At 50.2% G+C, this 20,275-nt stretch overlaps 9 protein-coding genes across 9 annotated transcripts; 4 read left to right on the top strand and 5 right to left on the bottom strand.

Annotated features, from left to right (window-relative positions):
* Positions 1 to 4,916: 4,916 nt before the first annotated feature.
* Positions 4,917 to 5,686, bottom strand: M421DRAFT_10578 (import inner membrane translocase subunit tim-21, mitochondrial; the record flags this gene model as incomplete). The annotated part of the gene is made up of 2 exons (XM_033587106.1): positions 4,917 to 5,336; positions 5,384 to 5,686. The coding sequence occupies 2 exons, from the start codon at positions 5,684 to 5,686 to the stop codon at positions 4,917 to 4,919; spliced, it is 723 nt and encodes a 240-aa protein (XP_033442681.1).
* A 146-nt stretch (positions 5,687 to 5,832) lies between these two features.
* Positions 5,833 to 7,598, top strand: M421DRAFT_367123 (AAA-domain-containing protein). The gene is made up of 3 exons (XM_033589728.1): positions 5,833 to 6,018; positions 6,072 to 6,724; positions 6,778 to 7,598. The coding sequence occupies exons 1-3, from the start codon at positions 5,953 to 5,955 to the stop codon at positions 7,367 to 7,369; spliced, it is 1,311 nt and encodes a 436-aa protein (XP_033442680.1). The 5' UTR covers positions 5,833 to 5,952; the 3' UTR covers positions 7,370 to 7,598.
* Positions 7,599 to 8,760, top strand: M421DRAFT_367064 (uncharacterized protein). The gene has a single exon (XM_033589727.1). The coding sequence runs from the start codon at positions 7,828 to 7,830 to the stop codon at positions 8,485 to 8,487; it is 660 nt and encodes a 219-aa protein (XP_033442679.1). The 5' UTR covers positions 7,599 to 7,827; the 3' UTR covers positions 8,488 to 8,760.
* Positions 8,761 to 9,033: 273 nt separating this feature from the next.
* M421DRAFT_78228 (U-box-domain-containing protein) lies at positions 9,034 to 9,968 on the top strand (the record flags this gene model as incomplete). The annotated part of the gene is made up of 2 exons (XM_033597394.1): positions 9,034 to 9,283; positions 9,340 to 9,968. 2 exons carry the CDS (start codon positions 9,034 to 9,036, stop codon positions 9,966 to 9,968), a joined length of 879 nt encoding a protein of 292 aa, XP_033442678.1.
* A 1,512-nt stretch (positions 9,969 to 11,480) lies between these two features.
* Positions 11,481 to 12,460, bottom strand: M421DRAFT_426928 (uncharacterized protein; the record flags this gene model as incomplete). Its single annotated transcript, XM_033594543.1, has 1 exon — positions 11,481 to 12,460. Exon 1 carries the CDS (start codon positions 12,416 to 12,418, stop codon positions 11,483 to 11,485), a length of 936 nt encoding a protein of 311 aa, XP_033442677.1. The 5' UTR covers positions 12,419 to 12,460.
* A 697-nt stretch (positions 12,461 to 13,157) lies between these two features.
* Positions 13,158 to 13,697, bottom strand: M421DRAFT_367052 (uncharacterized protein). Its single transcript, XM_033589726.1, has one exon. It carries the CDS (start codon positions 13,436 to 13,438, stop codon positions 13,202 to 13,204), a length of 237 nt encoding a protein of 78 aa, XP_033442676.1. The 5' UTR covers positions 13,439 to 13,697; the 3' UTR covers positions 13,158 to 13,201.
* Positions 13,474 to 14,583, bottom strand: M421DRAFT_78223 (uncharacterized protein; the record flags this gene model as incomplete). Its single annotated transcript, XM_033597393.1, has 1 exon — positions 13,474 to 14,583. One exon carries the CDS (start codon positions 14,581 to 14,583, stop codon positions 13,474 to 13,476), a length of 1,110 nt encoding a protein of 369 aa, XP_033442675.1.
* Positions 14,584 to 14,765: 182 nt separating this feature from the next.
* Positions 14,766 to 15,170, bottom strand: M421DRAFT_367045 (uncharacterized protein). The gene has a single exon (XM_033589725.1). It carries the CDS (start codon positions 15,078 to 15,080, stop codon positions 14,877 to 14,879), a length of 204 nt encoding a protein of 67 aa, XP_033442674.1. The 5' UTR covers positions 15,081 to 15,170; the 3' UTR covers positions 14,766 to 14,876.
* A 2,585-nt stretch (positions 15,171 to 17,755) lies between these two features.
* On the top strand, positions 17,756 to 19,225 carry M421DRAFT_426925 (uncharacterized protein). Its single transcript, XM_033594542.1, has 3 exons — positions 17,756 to 18,287; positions 18,336 to 18,557; positions 18,608 to 19,225. Exons 1-3 carry the CDS (start codon positions 18,162 to 18,164, stop codon positions 18,929 to 18,931), a joined length of 672 nt encoding a protein of 223 aa, XP_033442673.1. The 5' UTR covers positions 17,756 to 18,161; the 3' UTR covers positions 18,932 to 19,225.
* Positions 19,226 to 20,275: the final 1,050 nt, after the last annotated feature.

The following is a 20,275-nucleotide window of genomic DNA, read 5'->3' as shown; positions in this document are numbered from 1 at the left end:
TATATAATTAATACAAAATTCTACTCCTAGCACAGAAGAAGAAAACCTGTAGGACTCCTATTTCTGCCCCTAGAACAAGACTATATTATACACAGCAGAAATTTATAAACTCTCTAAAGAAGAAGAAGTAGAGCAATACAAACTGTAAATAATATAAAGACTAGGAGTCAACATACTCACTGTATATATAGACGCCTCTTCTATTAAGAAAGGCACATGAATAGGAATAGGAGTTACTGCTCTAGACAATAAACAGCAGGCTAAAGAAATCTACTCTACTAAACACAATATTAGCAAAGGCTAGATTGTATACAATAAAGAGCTAGAAGGCATAACAAGAGCCTTAAAGTTTACAGCTTCTATAGCTACAGCAACACAAGAGATCTAAGTCTTTGCAGATAACTAGGCAGCTATTCTAAGGCTAAAAACTCCTTCTAATAATCCTAGACAAGCTTAGCAAATCTGCTGCATAAACGCAGTAAAGGCAATTCACAGCAAAGGTGTAACAATTAGCCTACACTAGACCCTAGAATACCTAGATATTACTAGAAACAAAAAAGCAGACTCCTTAGCAAAACAAGCTATAGAATAGCAACTAGTATCTAATACTACAAGCCTTGCAATAACAGGTATTAGGATTAAAGCTATTGCAAGACAAGAGTAGCAACACAAACTCTAGGCCTACTCTACAAAAGCAAAGCTTAGGAATCCTAGCACCTACACAGCAAGATTCTTGCTAAAACTAACAAGCAAGATAACACTGCTAAAAAACACTAGAAGAGAAATTATAAGTGTATACTACTAGCTTAAACTTAGACATAGATATAACAAAGTATACCTATATAATATACAAAAAACAGAAAGCTCTAAATACAGCTGCAGATATACACAAACACCTTAACACCTACTGCTTAGTTATAGAAACTACAGAGAAGCAAGAAAAAAAATAAAGAGCAGCCTACAGGAGACAAGACTAACAATGCCTCTTCTCCTAGACACAAGTAGGGGAATCTAAGCTACTCTAGCTTTTATTTAAGAAACTAAAGTAGGCACACGCAAGTAGTACCTACAGTAAACAACAGACAGCTAATTTCCTTTGTTTATAACTAGAGCACAGGCTCTTACTATATATCTACAAACCTATATATACTATTCCCTTACACAGAAAAAACTTGTAAATTACTAGAGTAGCCTCACTGCTCTTGTCCTATATAGTCTTAGACTCACACAGGACGTTAAACTAATCAATCAATCAATCAATTAATCAAGCAACTAGTATCTTATACTACAAGCCTTGTAATAACAGGTAACGTACCTGACGGGTGAGTCGCCCATATGGGTGAGTCGCCCACTCTGCCAAGACCCCACCAAAACTCTACTCTATTTTGGCCCGCAACACCCCATTATGGGCCTGCAAATGGTAATTTAGTGTGTTACAGTATAGAAGAGCTATCTATGATCTCTTTTAACATGTGCGCGAGTTGTGCCCTATCTCCTAGCACTGTTTATAGTGTCTTACAGTCTATTAACCTTTATTAGTGTGCACTGTCTTCTTTACATATTTACTATTACTACACGCTGCAAACTCCTCTAGAGTAGTTAACTATACCCCCTCTTTAACTATTAGAGTCCCCTCCTGCTATAAACACTTTCTTTTATGTAATTTACGTTGTGTTGCAGCCTTGTTAGCATCTTAAAGCTTAGAAACCTGCTTGCGCACTAACACTAGCAAATGCGCCATCATCTTAGCGCCTTTTGAGAGCTTTTCCAGCGCATTTACAATAGAGGAAGGCGAGCTATCTGTATGCTTTTAAATCTTCTCTTAAACTAGCTTTGATTGAGACCTAAATTCTAGCGTGTTCTGGGGTGTACAGGACTGCTAGGGCTCATTAGAGACAGGAAGTGGTGATAGGGTGCGCAGTTGAACGTCAAGGCCTATTATAACCTATTCTAGGTTAAATAGAACTAATCCAGCGCCTCTGAACCCTCCCTAGATATTACTTAGGGTTATTGCTGCATCATACGCACGTTTAAAGCATGGCAGGAACTTAAGTTTTAAGATGTAGGTGATCTAGTTACGCATAAGATCTTTAGCTTAGCGCCTATATGCCTTCTTTAACAGCGCAAAACAACCCACATTAAGTGGCTGTAGGAGGTGTGATGAGTGTGGAGGTATACAGAGTGTGATAATCTTCCTCTCCTTGCAGTATTATTAGAATTAGAGGGAGTTATAGCTCTTATGGCCATTAATAATTAGCAGTTAGTACCCTCCTACAGCACGCCTCCCTGTATAGGCTTTAAAGTGCTGTAGCCACTAGAATCTAAGCTTATTTGTAGTCTAGCCGTTCTTAGAGACTGCAATAACCTAGTTATAGGGTATTGTATCCTCTTTGTACTAGGCAGAGAGGTAGTTGCGGCCTTGAAAGATAATAAAGGGTGGAATGGCCTATCCTGTACTATTTACGCCCTGGATAGCTGTTGTCCACTCCTAATTGTCCTGCTAGACTGCCTTTGGCCGCCCTCAACGCTCTAAGCCTGTAACAACTGCTCCTGTCAATATCTAGCCTATTATGAACCTAGTCTTATTAAAGTTGTACATGTCTTGGTCCTAGATGCTATACTTAGCTTTGGTATTCTCTACAAGGCAGAACCAGCCTTTTATAATCTCTAGATCCTCACAGAGGGCTTGCTTGTAGTTGTACTTGCAATTAAACCTTACTTAGAGCTTAGGGCGGCGCTTAACAAACGTGTTAGGCTATTTTATGCTAACATGGCCTAGATTATGCTCTTTGCGCAAAGAATTGGCCATATCAGCCACTGCAGCTAGGCTGGCGGAATGGGTATACTCCAACGTCCTTTGTGGGTACCCCCCAAAACTTTGTCAATAATACATGGATTCTAGCGAAATAGGGCTTAAAAGAAAGAGAGAAACTACCTCTACATTTCTGTAGTAGAGGGTTTTGTTATAACTATTAAACTGCATAAGCTAGAGGCTAGAAAAGGTTAAAAAAGGGGGGGTACCTAGCAAGCATACCCATTAATAGGTATACTTTGCTAGGTAGTGTTAATAACTTAGCTAATACTAGGCGGAATAAGCTAATTCTTTTTTTATTAGAAGGCGCAATACTAGGCGCTTCTATCGAATAATAGATTATGTAAGCGTATCTCTGCTAGTTAAGAAGCTATAAGCCAAAACGTAAAAAAGCATACCCTACCCATCCGCCAGCCTAACTGCAGCTAGCTGTGGTGCAAACCCTCTCGCGTCTAGGTTAAGTATATGCTAAACAATCACCTCCTCCTTATTCTTGTCTAGGTTCCTTAATTTAGGCATACAATCTGCTTGTGCAGGTTGTCTAGCGTGTTAATCGCGTAGTGTTCTGTATAGCGCGTTATAGAGGGCTGCAGCGCGTTGTAGGGAGAGTGTCGCGTCTTTTTTAATAGCCTGAAGCGCAAGCTGTATTCTAGCTTCCTTTAAAGGTCCTGATTCGCGTTGTTGTTGTGGCATTGTGTGAGAGGGTTGAGTTTTGGTGGGGTCTTGGCAGAGTGGGCGACTCACCCATATGGGCGACTCACCCGTCAAGTACGTTATTAGGATTAAAGCTGTTGTAAGACAAGAGTAGCAACACAAACTTTAGGCCTACTCTACAAAAGTAAAGCTTAGAAATCCTAGCACCTATACAGCAAGATTCTTGCTTAAACTAACAAGCAAAATAATGCTGCTAAAAAACACTAGAAGAGAAATTATAAGCGCCTACTACTAGCTAAAACTTAGATATAGATATAATAAAGTATACCTACATAATATATAAAAAACAGAAAGCTCTAAATACTGCTATAGATATACAAAAACACCTTAACACCTACTACTTAGCTGTAGAAACTATAGAGAAGCAAGAAAGAAAATAAAAAGCAGCCTATAGGAGACAAGACTAATAATGCCTCTTCTCTTAGACATAAATAGGGGAATCTAAGCTACACTATCTTTTATTTAAGAGAGTAGAGTAGGCACAAGCAAGTAGTACCTATAGCAGATAATAGACAACTAATTTCCTTTATTTATAACTAGAGCACAGGCTCTCACTATATGTCTAAGAATCTATATATACTATTCCCTTACACAGAAAAACTTATAAATTACTAGAGCAGCCTAACTGCTCTTGTCCTATATAGTCTTAGACTCACACAGGACGTTAAACTAATCAATCAATCAATCAATCAATCAACGCACAAGCGGAGGCTGCTAAAACTCCACACTAGAGAGTGTTGGTGCTCAAGCTCCACACTAGAGACTGTCAACACTTAAGCTCCACACTGGAGAGTATTGGCATACAGACTCCGCGCTAGAGAATAAAACCCACTGAAGTCTCTGAGCCAGAGCCTGCATCAATTCCATCTGAATTTTACTTGCACTTAGCCCTCAGCAGCCAGCTCCTTTACAGAGTATTGGTGTATATATTCTGCTTCTTCAGCACCGTAGATAGAACAAGGAACTTGATCACTTTCTTCACACTTGATCAACAATTAGAGACTGCTCAGCTTCCACACTAACTTACTAGAATCTAAGCTTATTTGTGGTCTAGCTGTTCTTGGAGACTGCAATAACCTAGTCCTAGGGTATTGTATCCTCCCTGTGCTAGGCAGACAGGTGGTTACAGCCCTTGAAGATAATAAAGGGTGGAATAGCCAACCCTGTCCACTCCTCTCATATCTGCCCGACTGGAACTGCAGGCACCACGCCAGCCCCGACGCTCGCAGGCTGCTGGTGATTCTCTACAGCTAGAAGGCACGGACAAGTGACGTGGTGCCTGGTGCGGTACTGACAAGAGTCATGGTATTCGGGTTTCTCCATCGTGGTGCCGGTGATTTGGATGGTTCGCGTTTGATCCTGTGGTCATTGACTTCCAACACAGCTTTCACTACCACCATCTCGCCCCAAATATCTTGGGCGCAACATGGTCCTGCTTCTCCTTCGCGGCCAGATCAATGCTCCGATGCCCCTTGACATCCACTGTGAGCTCGGCATACTCATACGTCGCCATGCTCGGCTTCTTGATCAGATGGACGTGCACAACACCCTGCTTCCCATTGCCCTCGACGAAGAAGCGAAACTTCAAGTGGTCTGTGCCCCACTTGTCCGTCTCTTCTGTGCTGCTGATGAAGCGGTTCTTCGCATAGCGACTCCACGAGCCCTCGCCAAATGCAGCAATCTGGGAGCCTTCGCCGAGCAGCTTCTGGCACCGAGGGTCTTGCCGTATCTTCGTAGTGGCTTCGTTGAAGTAGGCGGTTTTGGAGTTGGGGCTGAAGACGTCGCTGAAGAGGAAGTATGCTACGCCGCCCTGGACTGGTCAGCTGGGTGCGCTTGGAGAGACTCAAGAGCTCATACTGTCGCTATGACGCCAACCGCTACAATCAGTAGGTTGAATGATTGCTGCGTTGTGCGCACGACCTTTTCGCCTGGCGATAGTTCAGTCCACCGCACTCGGCCCGTGTCGCCCGTGAGCGTGATGGACTTCCGTGCGGGCTCTGGGAATGGGGTGCCCGGGAAGGTGGGCTCCTTGGCGTGTGCATTGCGAGTGGTGGAGAAGGCAGCGCGGGCGCGTCGTGTGGATGATGGCTGCATGCGCGGGAGCAGCAGCGACGACCGGAGGACCGAGATGGCCTCGGCGGGCCTGTATAGGGCTGTCATTGCAATGCTGCGATGTATATGTATGATTCTGTGTGACGGCGCGGAGGTGCAGCTTCTATGCGGGCGGCGACGCAGCGATGCGGCAATGCGGCGATGCACGCGGCGAGACCGAGGCGAACGCCGACCGGTTCGCGGACTTTGGGTGAACGACCAGCGCATCCATGGCCCGCGAGTGCTAGCGATTCAACACCCGTGCTGCGCTTCGCCTTCTGTCCCTCACATCTCTCTCTCCCTGGCCGCACCATACCTGGCGACCGCCGACCAGCATGGCGTCCAACAAGAAGAGCAGCCTCACCGGCTATCTCCCCGACATTCTGATGGCGGCAGCAGCAGTACAGGCGCACCTTCCCCCGCGCGTCTCTGCCCGTACTGACCACCGCTCCAGCCGCTGATAGCGTACTTTGTCATCCGCAATCTCCTGGCGCGCCTCGACCCCGACGCCCAGCAGAAAGAAGAAGCCCGCGCCAAATCGGCCGCCGCGACGCGGAAGCTTGACGCCATCCTCAGCAGTAAGCGGCGCAACAGCCATGGTGACTCGGACAGCGACGACGAGGCGGACGCGCGGGGTCGGCGGCCGCGCATGCAGGAGCTGGTGCTGAACAGCTACGAGCAGACCATCGCCATGGAGGTCGTTGCGCCCGAGGAGATACCCGTCACGTTTGACGACATCGGCGGGCTGGATGCAATCATCGAAGAGCTGAAGGAGTCGGTCATCTACCCGCTCACCATGCCGCACCTCTACTCGCACTCGTCGTCGCTGCTGAGTGCGCCCAGCGGTGTGCTGCTGTACGGGCCGCCCGGGTGCGGCAAGACGATGCTGGCCAAGGCTCTCGCACACGAGTCGGGCGCCTGCTTCATCAACCTGCACATCTCGACGCTCACGGAAAAGTGGTACGGCGACAGCAACAAGCTGGTCAACGCCGTCTTCAGCCTGGCACGCAAGCTGCAGCCGAGCATCGTCTTCATCGACGAGATCGATGCAGTGCTGGGCCAGCGGAGGAGCGGCGAGCACGAGGCGAGCGGCATGGTCAAGGCCGAGTAAGTCACACATGGCCTGCTGCTGCAATCCGCACGCTGACGACGAGGTGTAGATTCATGACTCACTGGGACGGTCTCGCGTCTTCCACAGCCGCCGGCAGCAACACACCGCAGCGGATATGCATCCTCGGCGCCACGAACCGGATCCAAGACATCGACGAAGCCATTCTGCGCCGCATGCCCAAGAAGTTTCCCGTCGCCCTCCCCAACGCCTCGCAGCGCAAGAACATCTTCTCCCTCATCCTCCGCGGCACCAAAATTGACGCCAAGAACTTTGACATTGACTATCTCGTGCGCATCTCCGCCGGCATGTCCGGTTCGGACATCAAGGAAGCCTGTCGTGACGCTGCCATGGGGCCCGTCAGGGAATACATCAGGCGCAAGAAGGCAGACGGCTCGTTGCGGAGCAGCAGAGGCGTGCGGGACGAGGATGTGCGCGGCCTCCAAACAGACGATTTCTTTGGGAGAGGAAAGGGAACGAAGGAGATGCAGGCCCTCGACGAGACTGCCGAGGAAATGAATGCTCGAAGCAGGAGGATACACACCACTTCTGAGTCGTCAGAGGAAGCCAGCACCGACGATAGCACGAGCGGCGACGAGAAGACGCGGCAGTATGATGACCCTGAGCCTTCTGCCATTCGATAGTCACCCTCATCTGTAGCGTTTGTTTCTAGGTACATATTGGGCGGCGCACGAGGCATCATCACTACATAGTTGGCGTTTAGAAGAGCTGGAACCTAGCCCTAGATTGTTCTGTTGTACGAATAGACTACACACATGACCTCCTTCAATACTTCGACCTTCTGTCACTCGAGGCAGCGTCTCGTCACTCGTTCGCACTGCTAGGGTTGTCGTCAATAGTGCAACCGCCCAACCGCGTGAGCACCAGCCACATCCGGCAAGCACGCGCGAATGACGTCCAGCTGAGACGCCTCAACCATGGAAGTGTGCTCACCTGTTCTTTCCCAACCGGCCCGTCGCACATGGCACTAATGCTTCCCCTCTTTGGCCAGCAGTTGATTCGATGACCCTAGACATCTGCGCATGAAGTGTTTGATCAAAACTTAGTCCTGCCCCAGGCATTGAAGCTTGCCCTCGACGGCATGTTGGCAACCACAGCGTCCTACGCCCGGGAGGGCTCAGACTCGAGCAAAGTCCACGCAGAGCACGAGACGTATTCAGGCATACCGACTATCGTCGAGCCACATGCAGACGCAGACGCAGATGCAGACTCAGACACAGATGCAGAGGCAGAAGAACGCGGTCGTCTTAAGAGGCGCCGAATGTCTTCACACTCTCCACCCCGAGCAGCTTCGCCCTCTCGAGGCCACGACCGCGACAGCGGCTCTCGGCACCGACACCACCACCGCAACCACCACCGCGACTCGGAATCCGCGAGCATGACACCACCGCCAGCCGCGCAGAAGAAGCAAAGGCGGCGCAGCGACGCAGAACCGGACCACACGTTTCGTGGTCGGGCACGAAATCGCAGCGGCAGCAGGGAACGAACAGGCAGTCCTATCTTCGAGGACGACGATGACGATATGAGTGAGGCGGCGAATGCGAGCGAATCAGAGGTGAGAGAGCTGAGGAAGAGGGCCCAGCCACCCAGTCGGCCACGGGAGACTGAAGAGGAAGAGGGCGAGCTACGGAGACAGAAGAGCTATCCCAATCTCTACCGGAAGGACTCGAAGAGTAATCTGGAAACAGAGAAGATTGGGACTAAGCGTCCGCATCCGCTCAGACAGCAGCTCTCAGGATGAATGCCGCAAAGACAAAAGAAAAAGTGTATCAAAACATGCTTCAACTATCACAGCATGTCTGGCGTCCAGACTTATACTCGAGAAATAGTAACACGCGGCCAGCGTGAGCATAAATAATTGAGAACATCAGTCGACTTGAATTCTACTTCCTTTCTCGTTCCGTGCATCTCGTTCCGTGCATCTTTCCATGTATTGAAGTTGCTTGTTACCCGTCTGGAGCACGCGACCGCTGTCAGATCCTGAACAGCTTCCACCCAACAAAGCGAGCAGCAATCACACGTCTATTGACCTGCTGTCATCACACGCACTACGCTACCATCATGGAGCGGGAGCACCAGAACTGCTCTCTGCCTCGCGCCGACGCTTCCGTGCTGCTCACATCGGCACCCGTCTGGAAACTTCCACGCCGCCCGAGGCTCTTAAACGGCGCCCCGCATTGTGCCCAGTTGCCAATCGGAGTGCCGCTTCTTCCGCGCTCAGAACAGACCCTCTGCCATTGCAATTGTCAGCTTTCCCACAGCAAGTCTACCTTGCTTTCTCGCAGCCATGCCACCTGGTAATGAGTATGCTGCCGAGCAGCTCAAGGCGCAAGGGAATACTTGCTTCAAGAACGGCGACTATGAAGGCGCCGAGACGTATTACTCGCAGGCCATCCAGAAGAACCCGAGCAACCCCTTGCTCTTCACCAACCGTGCCATGGCGAGAAATAAGCTCGAGAAGTGGGAGGGCGTGATAGACGACTGCATACGGAGTATTGAGCAGCTTCCAGAAAACATGAAAGCCTTCCATCTGCTGTGTACATTCATCATCACCCATGACAGCGAGATAAGACATGGCTGACACGACCCCCAGCGCAAGCCCAACTCGCGGTCAATCATCCCAACGAAGCCCTCTCCAGCGCCCTGAAAGCTTACGAGTACTGCACAAAGTCCACGCAGCAGACCACCTTTTCCAACGCCGCCCTGATATCCCAGCACGTTCTGAAGTGCAAGAAGCGCAAGTGGGAGATCCGCGAACGCGAACGCATACGGCGGCGAGGCAACCTCCTTTCCGACCTTGAGGAGATGCTCGAGCGTGACCACAAGAACGAGCTCGACCAAGTCGACGCACGCATGGAGGCTGGCGAAATAAGCCGAACAGAGGGCCGCGAAGAGAAGGAAGACCGCCGGCAAGAGTTCGAGAAGAAGCGTGACGACTTGCGTACATCATTTGCGATTTCAGACCCCGAGAGTCAGCAGAAGCGCGAGGTGCCAGACTACCTAGTGGATGGTATCACGTTTGAGATTATGCACGATCCTGTGGTCACGAACAATGGGCGCAGTTATGAGAGGGCGACGCTCATCGAACATCTAAAGCGCAGTCCGACGGACCCCTTGACGCGAGAGCCGCTGAAGATCAGTGAGCTCAGACCGAATCTGGCGCTGAAGGAGGCGTGTCAGGAGTTCATGGAGACGAACAGTGGCTGGATCTATGATTGGTAAGGCAAGCCGTCTTTTAGGCACGCAGTCATTGAGCGAGGTAGGTGTGAGATAGAGGATGGTGATTTGGCTTCGTGGACGCTTGCTAACAGCTGTACAGTGTAGAAGGCGAAGTAGATTCGGACAGCCGTTGGGCACACCTTTCGCACATGTAAAGCGGCACGGCACGGTGATTTGCGTTCATCGGAGTTGGTTCTTTGCGTTTTAGTCCCAATCGCATCCTGAGCGTCGTCAAGCATTCGATTTTCTGACTATCAGTTTAGTACCCTTGCAATTTCCATTGCTCGGACCTCGGTCTTTTTGACCAAAAGTCGTGGTTTTCCGCTGTTCGGTCCTCTGTAGCTACTTCCTCCGGCTCGCTTGCCAACGTTCAATATGCAGCCTACCGCACATTAGCGGTTGGCCCCCTCCATTCCAGGACCTGCTCTCATCAACCAATGTGTCAAGGCGGACCTATTCACTGTGGACACGCTGCCAAAGGAAGCGTTGTAATCGTACTGACTTCTTACACAGCCAGGTGCTTCCCCCGACTGCTCCACAGGCACAATCCTTGTTCAGTATCGCCATCCTGATTAGTGTCGTGCAGCTTCACTCGACTTCGGAATCGACGGAGTTTGATGATATCTGAGCTCATAGGCCCTATGTTAGGGCTTCATGATCGAGCAGCTAGCTCATCGAGCACACTCACCAAGGATTCTCGACTGACCTAGTCCCGAAGGAAAATCATTATGTACTTCGCAATTCCATTGACTCCCTGAACCTATCGGCAAATGCTAGTTGGACCTTTCGCAGTCTGCTCGCCGCTCAACTCTGTAGCTACAAACACTACGACAACTGGACCGCAAACTTGCGACACGAAGCTGACTACAGCCTAGAACAAACATTATCCCAGTATGCTCCGACACTACCGCACTCTGAGGTGGAAATCTACATTATTTCTAGCGATGCAAATCGGGACGGAGATTTTGCAAACGTGCAGGCATTGGATCGAGCTATCGACTGATGATCCAGGTGGGTTTGAAAATTATTCAAGGACAGGCCGACAACTAAGGCGATGGTGTTCTTGACTGTGCGGACATTCATGTCAAGTTGATGTGCTCCAGAGGTATGGCGAAGGACGAGATCCAACGTGCGATTCCAAATGAATAATGCCGATGTTCATGTTTCTCTTCAGCTGGTCCCATGCATGTTGGGCACTTCTGAAGCGGATGATCCATAATGAAGGACGATCCGAAGTCTAATGCGAACTTCGAAATCACTGCTCTCTATATCAAAGCATATGCTCCCAAGGAATATACCTCGCTGCCAGTCCTTGTTCCAGAGCAAAAGAGTGCCGCGTCCGGCGCTTCGCAATACATTCGAGGACAAGCTCTCAAGCTCACTGATACGGCCGAAGCCGAAGAGTCCAGCATCTATATGAGGGCTGGCATAATTCGCTTTCAGCTTGGGCAGGCATTTCGACTCACGGGCTGAGAAAAGACATTGGAGCTGATCTCAAGACACTCGAATTCAGTGCTTCATAATCGAACTTGGCCAAGACGCGGCTGAGCAACCGCAATGACAACACCTCTCTTGCTGCTCATCTTAACACCTTTCTGTGAGCCAAGATGGCCACACTGGGTCCGAAAGATCTCGCCACCCGCAATCCTAGCCAACTTGAGGACGATTGTTTCGGGGAAACCACTACTACCGATCCTCCAGCAATTCAACGGCAGACTGATTTCGTTGCGCGAACCACCGAGCCTATGGTACACATCTTTGGACGGCACGGAAAAAAAAAGGCCTTGATGAGACTTTCTAAAGCCACCTTCAGGTCTCATCGTGACTAGATTTTTCTGGATGAAGACGTCGTATGAGCTCTTGAAGCAGTCTGGCGAAGGCGCTAGGAGGCCCCACTTATTGTGTTCGAAGTGGTGAGCGTGAGGCTGGTTCCGATAGCATCTCAGTATCGAGTCTTTTGGCCGTTCCCAAGCAAACAGAGATTCGTCGAAACGACCAAACTCTTCAATGATAGCCTCTTGAAGCCTGACAAAGGCCTTTATACCTTCGCCATATGTCGGCTCAAGGTAAACATCGAATAGCCCAATGAGACTGTACGCAATATCCTCTACCCTCTGCGTGACACGCCCAGCCATCCAACTCATTTTCGTCGCGCAACTCGCCTCGTTCAAGTTCTGCCGTCCGTTGAGATACTCGGGACTGATCCCCGCCACTTTTCCGACAACCATCGCGAGCTCATTCCTCGTCCCCATGAACTTCCATCGCTTATCATAAAACTGCATGTTCTGTGGCGCCAACAGTTCTTGCAGTGTCCATCCCCTCTCGAACCACTCACTGGGACGTCCTCTTCTATCGGGTCGATCGCTCGTAAACATCTTGTCGCTCGCACTCTCAAAGGTCACATCGTTCAAGTACGTGTAGCATACCGCCGCACTGCGATACCATCTGAACATCATGTTCAACGCGTACCGCAAGTCTTCACTCTTGTCCTTTTCGATACAGCAGGTGTCGATCCATATGTAGTCAAAGCCTTGCTGATGTGCTAGGGCGCAAGCGCCGCAGATTTTGGTTGCGCTGGCGCGGAGGTTGGGTGAGATATCTGTTGACGATTTGAGCAGCGCAGGCCGGAGGGTAGCGAGGTCATCGAGCATGATTTCGTAAGCCTCCCAGCGGTGCGAGAGGATCGCATATGGTAGTGTGGAGCGGGAGCGTGGAATTTGAACTATCTCAAATGTGTTTGTTTTGAGGAGATTCATGACGGAGATTTGACAATTGTCGCGGTATATATGTAATAGATCACAGAGTAGAAGATGTCTTCAGCTTTGACAATAATGATTGGCAATATCGCTACCAGACACTCGTGGTGACCTTTAAATGGTGGTTTATTACTTCTGTCGGATTGAAGAGGCATTCAGTCGTGCTTTTGGAGCGGTGAGGCACTCGTTGAGCCGCTCGAAAACTGGAGCTGTCACTACGCGCGCGGGTATGGTACCATATGCGCGCTTAGGAAATGCTCCAGCCGCCATTCCTGATAACGTAGGTGTATGAAGGAGCTCGTTTTTAGTCATGCACCGCACTGACCACCCCAACTAAAATGTGATCGCGCATCCCAATTTGGTGAGCTGCCTCACAAAATCAATGCATAACAACACAACCACATAACCAATTAAGCTGAAATTGATGAGGGTATTCAATTGTATACTGCTGCCGCTATTCTGAGATTTTCCGGTGTTGAGTCACCCGTGAAAGTCGTTGTTGCCGCCATGTTTTATGATACGTCTCACCACCTCAGGTATACTCATCACCCACTTATTTATCACCTCTATAGGTATCGCATCCCACTCCTCCTCCCACTGTCGCTTGCACTCTATCCCAGTGCAGCTTGGCGTGAAATCCTGAGTCACATGACGTCGAATCCATGGCCAGGCATGCTCGGATGCATTAACGTCGGGTGAGTGGCCGGGCCACCACATGCGCTCTATGCGCTCTACAGTACAGTAATCGCGGGCTATTCGTGATTTGTGAGCTGGAGCCCCATCCTGTAGTAGTACACAGCGTAATCCCTTCCTTTTGAGTGAATTGATCCATGGGGTAATGCTCTTGAGTGCACCCTCGCGATGCCTGTACCCATCAACACTCCCATTATCACGCCCCCCACGCTTATAGTCATGCTGAGAGGGTACATATTGCTTCTTTCTAGTGTTGTAACAGTGATTAACACGCTCTCTCGCATTACTGCAAGTGCCTTGCGCGCGCTGCCCTGGAGTGTGTTGTTGTTGTGCTTGCGCTGCGCATTCTCCTTCGCTAACGCCTCCTCTGCTGACTGTTTTTGTGCTGCTGTCTCTTTAAAATAGGTATAGCAAGGACCCTTATAGTTATAACGAAAGGCTCTGTAGAATTGTAGGCAACAAGCGCGGTGGTTGCGATCCTTTTTGACTCCTTCATCGTACTGCTTGCCATCCCTACACCATACCCTCTGCATGCCGCGCTCCTCACCAATGCGAGCTGGAGTCTTGTCAGTAAACACAACCTCAGTAAAATCGAATCCTTTACTATCTCCATACTCGTATTTATTAGGGTTGTGGGCAAGCGCCCACTCCAAACGCTCGCGCTTCTGCTCGTTGTTGAGAGGTGGCTTCCAGCCTGGTCGCTGGCGCGCGTAACCAGCATTGTACATGATATTTTCGTGAAGCGATACACTGAAATTTGGCAGGCCAGTGTTCACAAAGTCTCCATCCTTGATGGCCTGCCAGCTCTCCTTCTCCTGGCTCTCCTGCGACGCAATAGTGAGCTCCACAACGCGAGCGCGTTGCTCATCGTCAAGCAGTTGCGGCGCGCCTCTAGTAGACGCGAATTCGTAGCAGCAAGGGTTGATAATTGTAGTGTTTAGTTCAGTTGCCTGCTCGTTAACTCGCTGTACAGTTCTAGTAATCATGGACTTGCTGGCGACGCTGGGGGGGAAGAGGTTGGCGCAATTGTTGTGTGATAGACTGCCTGCGATGCACGCGCCCGCAATAAACGCGCGCTCAATCGCAGTTAACTCACAACGCGACGTCTTTTTTATAGTAGGAGCGCGCCCCTTCTTCTTCATTAGCTTTCTGCGCGTTGCCTTGTACATTGTTTGTAAAAATATATTAAGTTTTGGGAAAGTTATCGCGGTGCAAAGTATGGTGTTTTGGTGTTTACGCATTGATTTTGGTGGGGGTGGCCAGTGCGGTGCATGACTAAAAACGAGCTCCTTCGTAGGGCGAGTCGCCCACTTTTGCCAAGACCCTCCCCCATCAAACCCTATTATGGCCCAAAACACCACAAACTGTCCACAGCGTCGTTGGGAGGGTTCACCTCCTTCAGCGCGCACCAGCTTCTTTCCCCTCTTTCCATCACTACGCGCTCCAAACTCCTTTAGAGCAGTTAACCACTGGCCCTCTTCAACTGCAAGGCTTCCCTCAGCTTGAATACGCTTTCTTTTATGCAATTTGCGTTGTGTAGTGGCCTTAGGGGCTTAATTGAGCTATCTCTGCAAGGGCTAGATTGAGCGACATGGTGGCGTTGAGCAAAATGGGTGTGAAGTTTGACGCGTTCTTGTTGATGCGCGCATTTGATGAATCCGCGCATTTGGTGCACGGACACGGTACGCTATGAAGAGATACGCACAACGGTCGACAGAACTGCGTCTAGACTTCTAGAAGACGCGTGGTAGCTGATTTGTCATTGAGTGATGTAGTACATTGCAGATGAGTGGTAGAGTAGATCAGACGATGCAACTGTAGGGCTTTGTGGCAGAAGCGATTCTGAGTCAGCCTGCATACAAGTCCCCGAGTGTTCTGAAGTCGGAGCCGAGCCTTGCCGAAGTTCGTGCTGTCAGCCTGCTGGACATTGGACAATGTTGCCCTGGTGTAGATGGTGACAAATTTATAGCGCAACCAAGAAGGCCAGGCTTTTCTGCTGAGCTGCTTGATAGGATGATAACAACACCCATGACGAAATGTTTTTGATCGGTAGCAGGTGGTTCGACATGGTACTATGTCCGCAGTGCTAGGGGCGCGTGACCTTTTCACAGTAATGGAGCCGATCTTGACTTGGACTTTTAACCGTGTTGTTCATATGTCGAACAGACCAGAGAAGCTGCTGATACAAGTTCTGCTATTCTCGGGATAAAGACCATGCGTAGTGACAGTTGCGACAGGGTGACTCGTAATACCATGTCGTGCCGCAACACGGCCGGATGAAGAAGCGAGCCGTACATAATACGGCGTACAGATAAGGCAACTACCTATCGGTAGCTCCCGCAAAATTGTTGGACCCTGCATAGCCCTATGCCGCTACAGCAAATTTGGACCATGATAATATATAGGGTAAAGGACTTGGCACAGCCCTACGCCAGATCCATGTCGTGGAGAGAGCAGCAGTATGCAATCGCAGTGCAAGGTCCACGCTGACTGTACGGCAACCGTATGGTGGAATGCTTACCAGAGCGCTTGGATGGACAATTCAGCGAGCTATCCGACAAACGGACACCCCTTCATTTAACAGCTGTGGTGGCATGTTAGAGTCACAAATGACGAGCCTGTGCACGACAGCAATAGAAGCACTGAGGGAAATTATCGGATGATCAGCCAATGCAATCTTGAAACACTTTTCGAATGCCATCAGTCGCCTCTAGTGTGTACTTTCAGACATGGAGCTCTGTGAGATGTCAGGTGCATGGACTGTACACAAGATAAGTCCGAAAATCGCTTGTGGTACATGCGGCTGCCACAAAGCACGAAACAGCTTCGGAACATTGATAGTTGCGGACTGGTGGTCACAGATTGGGTGACGAGGCTGTTATGCACCAGCAAAATGGCGGCTGAATGGCGAAAACTGTCGTACTCAAGCCAATTACATAGTCTTCCAGCACGGTCCAGTCGATCTGCGCACATGGGCCGACCATCGCATTCTTCTGTGGCTGGTATGGCATGACGTCCGTTCGGCGATTGCAGGAGTGCAGCGAAATCTCCAGTGTCGCTTGACCCTGCGTTGCGGACCCCGCTGCGGAGCAATTCGACCTGGATGGACTGACGGAAACACCATGTACTGGGGTTAGCGGGAAATGCCATGGCTGGTATCTCAGTGCATATTGGCAATTTCCGTGGAGACAGAAAGGATGTTCAGCCCCTGCAGGTTCGATATCGACATGAGATACTCATCGCTCGCGATTTTTAGCTTGTCATGGAGTGTTGCTAACGCGACGCGTGAGTTTGGGATGCGTCGCATAATCGCTGCTGTCCTGTAGATGGGGGAACAGATAGATTTTAGCAGAAGGACCCTGTTCCCAGTTCTGGTGGAACGCTTTTACGCTTACCTACCTATGTATGCCAAAAGCGGTCGAGCGTTCGCCTATAGTTCGGGGGCATCAAACTTTCAAAGTCTGGCTGTTCACATCCTTACCACGCCAACCTTACTGACCCTTCGCTTCACGTCCTGTCAATGGCTCCCATTGGATCATTCGGCTCTGCTACCGAAACATGGTCAAGATGGTTGCTCGCCGACGGCGGACTTCGCATGTATAAGGGAGTCACCCACAGTTCGCCTATCAGCGCCCCCGCTGCAAAGACCCACGACAACTCACTCCACTACATAGAGACAGACACGGAGCTATTCACCATGTGGGCTTTCCGCGGCTGCAGACAAAGAAGACACACTGTCTACGAGAAGCTGCTTTACGTGTTCTGCCATGCGTGGCCAGCTGACAGCATGTGAACGACTCTGACCAAACTTCGGTTGATCAGTCCCAGCCAGCAAGGACACGCGATGCAGTGTCACTTTCGCAGCCAGACGTAACCTCAGGCCCGAGTCGTCTGCCACTGTGACGTCGTGGGTGAGTGAGCCACATAGCGCTCAAGCCACATATCAGTCTCAGTTGCAATTGACCATGACACTTGCGGCGTGTACCAAATATACATTCTCATGAATTTCTTGGGTTCATACGCGCAATGCGTAACTCTTGGCCCCGCCGCCTGTGAAGCAAATCGTGCCCCGCCGCGGCACAAGCGACCCAGAAGTCCATCAACTCTGGCAGGAAATTCTCCGTGGCCTCCAAACATTGCGAAGACGAGAAGTGACCAAGGTTTGCGTGTTAAAGGCCACCCGTGCGCGTCTTCATGTTTAGCGTGTAGTTTTAGCGGCACAATTATCAAAGACCAGATCGAGACTAGCTCAAGCCTTCAAGCAGACCCTTGCACCGGGCTACCGGTGACTCCCTTCCACGAGCCAGTCGAGGACGAGAATAACAACTTTGGGGAGCTTCCCGCATCCCAGACCATGTCCCCGGCGCATGAGCCGAAAAAAGGCTGGATTACCTCTTTCGTGACAGCGGTGTGCATACCTCGTCGCAGAAAGCCACAGCAGCTAGGGTAAGGCGCGACCGTTTACGCGTGCACAATCGCATCGAAAGAACAGGAACAATTGCGATGTGGTCGTGCACCTCCCCGCACTCCGTGCGCTGTATAAGATCTCAGCTCGCCCACATGTGTAAGCTTGGTCTGCCACACGAATACCATACAACAGACAGTAGTCGACCTTCGTTAAAGAGCTCTTGATAAGCAGCGCGATCAGTGGCAGAGCTCATCATCTGGCTGGCTTTCATCAATCCGTGAATCCCTGATCACCACAGGCGAAGCTCCGTCCATCCCCCTCAACTACAAATCTATCGACATGGACTCTCAATCATTCGATTACTGGATGTCGCAAAGCCGCTATATCCCGCCACAACACCAGCATGCCCCTCTTTATGATGGTCCGCCGGAGATGTCGAAAGTACCTAGCTTGAGTGGCTCGCCAGTAAGCTCAACTTACATATTTGTAGAGATCTCCTCCTTACAACTCCAGGTGTCCTCAACATGCGATCAATTTCCTGCGCCACTGCACCAGGCTTATTACCCCCAATTTGTCGATGAGCCAATGCACTTTATATTGCCAATGACACCTTCAGAGTACGGATCCGACCACGACAGCCCCTACTGCAGTCCGCGACCCATGCAACAAGTCGAACCCGTGTATATGACTGGCTCCGCGTCATTTCCTGCCGAAAGGACCCACACTACATCAGGGGTAGGTTTGTGATTCCCCAAGGCCTGTTGCCTGTCAGCTGACAACTACAGCGTCGACGAGCACAAAATCGTGCAGCCCAGCGCGCTTTCCGCGAACGAAAGGAGAAGCATGCCCGTGATCTCGAAGTCCAACTCTCAGCAATGACCGAGAAGTACAACAAACTCGAGCTGTCGCACACCGAACTGAATGCCGCATGCGAAAAACTTCGAATGACCATTGAACTACTTACTCAAGACGATGACACAGAGGGCGAAGACGAGGATAGCAAGACAATCAAGCGCAAGAGCAGTGGCTCAGATACTTTGCGAAAGCTACTCGAGATACTACATGGAGAGATCAAGGGTGTTACTCCTGTCAAACCAGAGTTGGCATGAAGGTGCCTCTGTCCTCTTTCTGTTTGTACATTCCATACTCATCTCATCCAAGATATCTGGATATCACAACGTTACAAAGATATTACTCTGGGCCCATACTGCGGCATTATAGACGGACACCCAGATGGATTATGAATTACGACGGGTGGTATTTTGCTTTTGCACCACTCTGACCTCTTCCTAGTTCTTGAAGGAAGCATGACGAAGATTGCAGATCGCCGCAGGCAGCGGCTTCATTTAGTATCAGGACACCAGGCAGTTTGCTCATACTTAATAACACTGTGATGATCAGTCTACATTCGTCTCCAAGCGCTGCTTAGACTCCACTTGCAAGACAGGCAGAGCGTGTACCCGACATACGCAAGTAAGGAAAAGTGCACCAGGTCAGACCAAGTGCAGCTGCATGTCTGGGGTTCTGCTCACTAATCTAACTCCTCATGCAATCAATCCGGGGACACCAGGATCGCTTGACGTGCTGAACTTGCTAGCCCAGGACTCCATCACCGTAGATACCAAAGTGTTCGGATTGCGAAGAGTGCAGAGTTTCGAAGCAAGCGCATTAAACGGACACGCATCTTCTCCTGCTAATCACTTCTATTATTAAGAGGTCAGTACCGGCGTATTAGCGCAACCCGTGGAAATGAGCAGCCGCCGTCTCATCTACTTGAGGAACAGTGGCTACTGATTGACAACTGAACGGTGCCCGAGACAAGGCTTAGCGAATCAGGCCCTCTGGTCGAGTCGCTCAAACCGCCTCGCTCAGACTCAGTCGCCCGGGAACGGCTGGTCGCTGCTTTACGCCGAGTCCGAAGGGTGGGTGACAAGGCAGGTTTTACCGATCAGATGAGGTCCGCGGGCCGTGAGCTGCATGGGTGCGCAGAGGACTGCAAAGCCAGTCAGTCGCTCGCATGGATATAAGCATAGAGAGCATGGGACTCTGTAGCTGACGTTCGAGGTCGTAAAATCAAGCGCCTGTTTGTGGTGACCGTTTGCACGCCGCCCCGTGATCGCACGTAGGTGCGGCGCTGCCTGTTTAAGACTCAAGGAAATGCGCAACACACATTTCAGAAGAACTAGAGGGAGGCCTCCAAAATCCAAATCAAATCCGAGCCACAAATTCGACTTAGGCAAGACTTTCCAGATGTAGTAAGATATCCTGACGGGTGATGTGGAGGCTCAACTAGCCCACCCCCCGTGATAGCTCGCTTGTGTATGTCACTTGAGGCTATATTTAGGCAGCCATCTTGAACGCCGGGCAGCGGTCAACGCAACGGCCGGCGAAGCAGCTGGAAGTGTCGTTTGTGTTTCCCTATGCAGGACCATCCTACATTTCTCATTGCGGTC

This window comes from Didymella exigua (genome assembly GCF_010094145.1).
Source record: "Didymella exigua CBS 183.55 unplaced genomic scaffold M421scaffold_72, whole genome shotgun sequence".
NCBI lineage: Eukaryota > Fungi > Ascomycota > Dothideomycetes > Pleosporales > Didymellaceae > Didymella > Didymella exigua.
The sequence above is the reverse complement of the archived record's forward strand: the minus strand, read 5'-3'. Positions and strand labels throughout refer to the sequence as shown.